Source organism: Diabrotica undecimpunctata, chromosome 1 (genome assembly GCF_040954645.1).
Source record: "Diabrotica undecimpunctata isolate CICGRU chromosome 1, icDiaUnde3, whole genome shotgun sequence".
NCBI lineage: Eukaryota > Metazoa > Arthropoda > Insecta > Coleoptera > Chrysomelidae > Diabrotica > Diabrotica undecimpunctata.
In genome coordinates this window covers 185,356,949-185,364,799 of record NC_092803.1, presented here as the reverse complement: position 1 = coordinate 185,364,799, position 7,851 = coordinate 185,356,949, and the positions used below count along the sequence as shown (strand labels likewise).

Here is a 7,851-nt window from a genome sequence, read left to right as displayed (position 1 = left end):
AACTTATGAATATAAGAAACATCAGATAGTATAAACCTAAAGATGTAGTTCAAAAATTGAAAAGAGGTGAACTTACTTACCTGCAATTTAGAGAAAAGTTCATAGAGGGTTGCTTGGAGACAACAAGCAAAAAAAGAGAAAAAATGTGGAACATTTCCTTATTTAGCAGCTTTACCACCAACAGGGAAAAAAGAAAGGCCAGTAAAGCCATGCAGAGTTGGCACAAGAAACAAAAAACGACGATGGTCGATATTAATGCGTAGCATCTGAAGAAAAACTGTGAGTCGAAGAGTATTCTAAGAATTTCCACAATATATAAAAAACGTATTTTCTGTATTTTATTTTCATTCAAAATTTGCATTTTTTTATTAATAAATAATCTGTCCCAATAATCCCAATATTAGTGCAAATTTTTCGTTCTTGTCTTACAAGCCAGCCACCATCTATTTGTATGTAAAATTTACGAGTAAAATCGTATCTACATTTCAGTTAGGTATACGGTACGAATTATCTCGTAGTTGGTGCCTTGGTACAGATTTTTAACTACGAGATAACTCATATTTGGCACTGAATGGATAAATAACAAATACCTACATTTAATTTTAGCGAAAAATTATTAGTTCGATTTCTTTGTATAATTTAAAAAAAACTTTAAAGCCGACTCTGCAAGACGTGCACATGACAGGAGATGTTGAAGTAAGTGACAACTGACAGCTTAACCAAAACAAAACCAGCTGATAATTCAACAATTTTTCCGGATATCAATAAATAATAACAACAAAATAAGTTTGTATCTTTAATATCCCTTAAAACAATTGTAAAGATGTAAATAAAAAAAGTCAACCTGATGGAGCCAGCTACATTTGTAATGATCAGTCCATTTGAAGACTTTTTGTATTTATTCAATAGTGTGTTATTAGGAGAATCGGTATGCAATTTTAAAACCTGTAATACATAATTTAATTAATTTGGGAATATACCGATATATATTTATTTTTATTTACTCTATTTCTATCATCTAATTATGGGTTATTTTTAGTCAGTGGAAGATGTAATTCTTCTTGTGGGTACCTTAGTAGCATTTGTGGCATTCATACTGTGGTGTTGCTTTCCTGTAACACGTAAAGAATCCCCAGTGCCCGGCTTGCAACCGTTGGATAAAAATGCCAAAGATGAAGGAAAGTACAATCAGTTGACATCAGATTATATATCTACCTAAACTTCTACCAATAATGTGGGGGTATTTATGAGTCTTTAATTTTTTCCTGTAGCATTTGCTGGCTAGCTAGATATTTAGATAAATATTGAGTTAAAGAGTGTTCTCTAACACAATATAGATTGTTTTGATTTGTTTAACAAATAGTTTTTACTGATATCTTCAAACATGACTTGAATTTTTCTGTCAGGCATCTCTGTATATACTTTTCCAGAGCCAGTAAGTATGGAGTATAAAATGGCAATACTGTAGTTGCTGTAAGTTTTGAGTTTATGATATTTATTCATACTCAAACAAATGAACCAATTTTTGAAATGGATGTTGAAAAATGAATTTTAGTGTTTGACTATTATAATAACATAGGAAAGGTTTATTCCAAAAACAGAATCTGTCATGAAATCTGAATACCCATAAAATTATTTTTCTTATTAATCTTTTAATATATACAATAATAATACAAAATATTATCTTTTGTGTATTTTAATACAGTATTTTCATATTTTAGGGCAATAACTGTTATCACCTAAATATCTATAGGTACATATGGCATTTTAGACAAAGTAGGGATTTTGTGGTTTTCTATTTTTTTAGTTAGATGTGTGCGGTTTTTATAAGAAATAATCAACTTTTGACATATTGAAACATCTGTCAGTACAAATTTTAAAATTTTATTACAATCAAGGATGCATTAAAAGTAAATTAGCAATTTTTTAAATTTGTAGTTATTTTTATTTTAACTTTAACAAAAAGGGTGTTTAGATCTTCTAGTTTAACCTGTATAATTGGCAATGGGTGTAGATCAGGGCCGAAAGAAATGTTTTTTCTTATAATTGGGCCACGTTATGTAATAGCAGATTAAGTGCCAAAATATAGTTTTGAGAAAAATGGGTTTAAAGATTTTAAATTTGTTCTTCGTGCTATTTCTAAATTATAGTATTGACAAGTTTTATATTTTGATAGAGTTTTGCAAATATAAAAAACACTAACATGTTTTTTAAATTTTTTAAAAATAATTTATATTTTAAAAGTTATTCGATCAAATGTCGCTTAATTCGTTAATGATTTTTTAAGATATGTATGATTTAAGATCGAAATATCGGATTAAAAGACATATTTGGCGCTTAATCTGATGTTTCAAAATGAAAAATACGTGTTATAATGTTTTATTAAATTCTTAGCAGTATACATATAAAAAGTTATATCTTTTACAGAAAATACTATGATAGGTCTTCAATATCAAAGTCTAATGATCCATTAAAGCTGTCAATAGCATCTTGAATGCCTTCATTCCCTACGATATTTTCGTAGAATTGTTTGGCATCCAATGGAATAAGCTCCATTAACAACATTATGTCATTAACCTTTGGAATAGAGACAGGTTTCCCATTAGGCCACAAAATTTGCAGTTTGGAGGAATATAAAAATTCTGTAGTCCTGGTTGCATTTCTTTTGCTTCTTTTACTTATTTCTACTTCTTGCAAATTTCCGCCGTGGTTTTTGCTGAAATATATTTTAAACGGATTTTCTTCCATGAGAAGTATTTCTTTAGTTTGAAGTCAGTTAATGGAATTCCCATTTATATTTTTCTTTTTATTTACAATATGTTTTAAAATATCACAAACTCCTTTGAAGTCTTCTTTTTTTACCATTTAAACTATTAATTTGTTTCGCTGTTCCCTTATTTGTTAATAAGGGGACAACGATGTGAACTGCCAAGACACAGGGAAAGATAAGAGGAGGAAGGAGCATAGGAAGAAGAATAGTGTCCTGGTTGAAGAATTTAAGGGACTGGTTCAAATGTACCTAGTTCTATAGAACTCTTCAAAGCAGCAGTAGATAGAGTAAAGATAGTGATGATGATATTCAACCTCCGATTAGGAGACGGCACTTAAAGAAGAAGATATATTAAATGGACTCACTGTATAAATGTTATTATATAATACGTACTTTCGGCTCTGGTAATAAATTTTCATTTTTTTCTAAGGAAAAAGAAACTGCACCATTTTCTATAGCTGTACACATCAGTTTGTAACTTCTAGAACTTTTATTCATTAGGCTTAGATTAATAATTTTGATAGAATAATAAAATAAATCTAATTTAATTTTATTATGGACGTGTAACCTGGCAAAAAATGACAACACTATTATCGCTAGTTGGTTGACGACTGATGCACAATGCCCAATGATCCATTAAGTGCTTGAACTTTGTTTTAAAATAACGAATTATTCGACAAACGATGTCGCGTAATTCGATCTCTTGAAAGCTAGACAATAAATATGTTGTGTTTTGTAATAAAGAATTAACCGACTATTTGTGGCTCTTGAATCGTTGTTACACTTAGAAGATAAGGATTTTTGTTTTTGACAATGGATTATGTACTAATATTGGCGCTTGATTTGATATTCCAATTTTTGTTGTAAGAGTTTTAATTTCTGTAAAATCAACTTGGCTTTTAATTCGATATTACAAATCGTAATGTGAGATTTTTTCTAATAAAATAACCAATGTCGCTTAATACAAGTTCTTAAAAAACCGCTTTATTTTGTACTTTTTTACAAAAAACATATTTTTATACATAGATTTACACCTTATCTGCTAGATGGCACTATTATCTCGTTTTTAAATTTTTGGCGCTTAATCCGTTATTACATAACGCGGTCCAATTGAAGTTGTTTTTTTGAAAGGGGCCTATATTACACTTAAATATCACTTTTTGGTGCCATTTTATGTATTGAAGTGTTGTTGAATGTTATGTTTTTTTGTGAAAAGGGCACATCTTCATTTTCTACAAGCCAACAGAAAAAGCAAACAAAAATTTAAGTCTGCTTGAAAATGGCACACGATCTGGACTTAACCTGTTTTTAATGAAAAAGAATGGAAGTTTTAATTAATGGACTTGGGCCCTTTTTGAAATGATGGATTCAATTGACTCTGACCATAATCTACTATAGATGGTCCTTACCTTTAAAAAATCATTGTGTTGATAGTTGCGAAAGCATCAATGTTTTCACAAAAAACACTTCATGGATATGCTTGAAAAATTTATTTTTTTGTCCTAACTAAAACAAACATTCCTAGAAATTAATTGTAATCAATTCAGTATTACCAGGTATCACTTAGTATAATTTATAATGAGAATTAAAGATATAAGCAAAAAACAACAATTAATTGCATCTTCGCTTGACAAAGTAGAAGTAAAATAACCACGGTTCCTTCTTGATGGCAGAGTCGGCGTATCACTTAGCTTTGTCTTATGCCTCCACTACATATTGGCAGACGCGTCTGAGGACGCATTTGCAGATGTATAATCACAAGCTGACCACACATCTGGACACATCTGTAAATCATTCAGTCTTTGTTAATTCATGGAAGATGCAATATCTACGCGAGCATTAAAAAAATGGATGTTGATGTTGAGACCATACCTGCCGCAGCTATATGCCTATTTGGAACGTTCAACTACTACTTGAGTGTACATCGGAATAGAATCATTAAAAAAAAAAACGGGTGTGGCAGTCCAGTGGGACTGCCGGTGGAAGTTACACTTCTATACACGCATTCGCTGTTACAAATATATTTGGGAGTCAATCTGCACAATCATTACATATGTAATACTATAGGTAAGACATAGCAGAAAGAGAAACAGAATTAATAACAACTTACTAACAATGAAGGATTGAATCAATATTTTGATGAAAATGTATATTTTTATTTTCATATATGTATGAAAGCAGTTGAATGCAAAATTTTTTTTAAACATACTCTGCAGTAAAATTCATTGTTTATTTTGTTATTAATATAATAATACAATACAAATTAAACTGCAATATTCATAAGTATTTAAAAATGACAATAATATACATAAAAAAATACACTACAATACAGTGCAACATAATTCCATATAATAATACAATACAAATTAAAATGTAATATCCATAAGTATTTAAAAATGACAATAATGTAATAATATTAATAAAAAAGTCCTCCCCGACTGGGAATCGAACCCCGGTCTCCCGCGTGAAAGGCGGGGATACTGACTACCGAGGACATGACACAAATTTATTTCAAAATTGACAGTTCTGGATCATACAGTGATTTATTGACATTATTATTTTGAAATACAAAACACTTATATAATTATGAATATTTAATAAATAATACAAAACATATCACATAAATAATAATATTAATAAATATTTTATTATATGTATAATATTAGATGTATATATATCTTTATATAATATATATAATATTAAATTATATATACAAAAGGAACATTTTTATAATCATGAATGTGTTGCTTGTGTGAGTCCATTTCAAAAGGTAAAAGAAATAATAAGTTAGACTTACTCACAATCAATTTAATTTAACTAATCGGACGACCGGTTTCGCTTTCTATAATATGCAAAGTATCTTCAGGTCACGATACAAAGTTAAAATGCTGAAAATAATAATCCCATATTAGGGTGTTGTCTAATAAAGATAAAACATAGGTAGGTGATATAAATTATATAAATTACAGTAATTATGCCAATATTACATGTCTGTAAATAAACATCAATAAACTGTAATGAATTAATAAATAAACAAATAAATAAACATTACTTACATGCCGGTACTCTATTAATTGATGGTTGAAAAAACATGGTTCAAACTATCTTGTATTGTTGATTGGAGAATTCAGGTCAACTATTGTAATTTCTCCAATCAACAATACAAGATAGTTTGAACCATGTTTTTTCAACCATCAATTAATAGAGTACCGGCATGTAAGTAATGTTTATTTATTTGTTTATTTATTAATTCATTACAGTTTAATAGACTATGTTACCAATTTGTGGGTCTTAGCTTGTCTGCTTAAACATTTTATTCATTTATAAAACCACAGACATGTAATATTGGCATAATTACTGTAATTTATATAATTTATATCACCTACCTATGTTTTATCTTTATTAGACAACACCCTAATATGGGATTATTATTTTCAGCATTTTAACTTTGTATCGTGACCTGAAGATGCTTTGCATATTATAGAAAGCGAAACCGGTCGTCCGATTAGTTAAATTAAATTGATTGTGAGTAAGTCTAACTTATTATTTCTTTTACCTTTTGAACATTTTTATATTCGAGAGAGGAAGAGAGAGAAAATATATCTTCTGTCTCTCTCTTACTCATTATCTTACATATGTAATGATTTCACAGATTCACTCCCATACAAATTTCCAACGTGGAGCGCGCGTATAGAAGTATAACTTCAAAAATTATCGGAAAAGAAGAAGTCATAAGTCAGATGTGTGGAAAGGTGTCGGACGTCCGCACCGAAACCTTTTGATCTGTGCTAAAAAAATCGACAACAATTGGATATCTTGCAGATGCATCCGCCGACGTGATATATAAACAACAAATGATCAAATTACCCCATCTACACATCTCCAGATGCATACGTAGATGTCGTGTGCCGATGTGTAGAGGAGCCATTAGAGTACAAAATATAAGATATTGAATCGCAAAGAAAATTGCAGAAAAGAAAAGAAACAGAAAACTTTCTGTGTTACCAATATGTATCTTTACTGATTTGATATGTCAAACAGAAAAATTTAAGTACTGTATACAATGTTTAGAGTCATACCTATAACTTTAAATAGTAATGTACTAAAATTGACAATCTGACTGATATAATAAAATTGAGTATAAATTGTTCTGGATAAGAAACATAAATTGATAATTGTAAGGTATAAAAATATGTCTAACTTTTTTATTTTTGTACAAAAATGGCCTTATGGTTTAATTTCGATATTTAATAATACAATTCTTAAAAGTATTTTCATAAATAATGGATGTTTAGTAAAGTAAAATCGGTTAATGTGGACATTATTAATAAACGTAAGTATGATGTAAAAGAATAAGATCCCACAGAGAAAAACAGGATGTCCCAACAATGTTGGCTAGCGGCTATATATTGGGGACTACAACTGGAAAATATCTCATATTGAAGTCGACACAAATAAGTTTATAGAAGTTATTTTGGAGTTTCAAATATGACTTATGGTAGGCAGTGTACAGGGTAAAAAATATAAATGAATGTTTTAGGTAAATTTGACAATATTTGCTGTAATTTTAAATATGTACATATTTTAAAAGCATAAGTGCTTAAGTCTTTAATTGTTTAAGCATTTAAAATACTCTCTACTTAACAATATTACAATACTTGTATACTCCATTCCACGAATTTATGACTGTTTTAAATTCGGGTTTAAGGTATCGATTTAACTGGTCCAATGTGCTGAATTGTACAATAGTAAATTCTCCCCATTTTTAAAATACTGTTATGACAGATATAAACCTTAGATTTAAATATGAAGTCATGATATAAATATAGAGTTGATAGTTGATAGAATAGTAGTTGTAGTGCATCACACACACGTTTATGTACGGACTCAACTGGTCGCAAAGGGCCCCCGTTGGTTTTCTCAGCAGTAAAATAAGAAAGTACATTAAATATAAAGTTGTCTACATCTAAAACACGTCTCGGCATTTTTGTCTTCAATAAACAAATACACTACACTAAACTCTTTCTTAACGGACACCTCTCTTCACCGGACACCTCTATACTGACGGTTTTTAAAACTAA

At 29.6% G+C, this 7,851-nt stretch overlaps 1 protein-coding gene across 1 annotated transcript; it reads left to right on the top strand.

The window, feature by feature from the left end:
- The first annotated feature begins 719 nt into the window (after positions 1 to 719).
- Positions 720 to 5,541, top strand: LOC140432700 (uncharacterized). The gene is made up of 2 exons (XM_072520764.1): positions 720 to 928; positions 1,040 to 5,541. The coding sequence occupies exons 1-2, from the start codon at positions 848 to 850 to the stop codon at positions 1,217 to 1,219; spliced, it is 261 nt and encodes an 86-aa protein (XP_072376865.1). The 5' UTR covers positions 720 to 847; the 3' UTR covers positions 1,220 to 5,541.
- Positions 5,542 to 7,851: the final 2,310 nt, after the last annotated feature.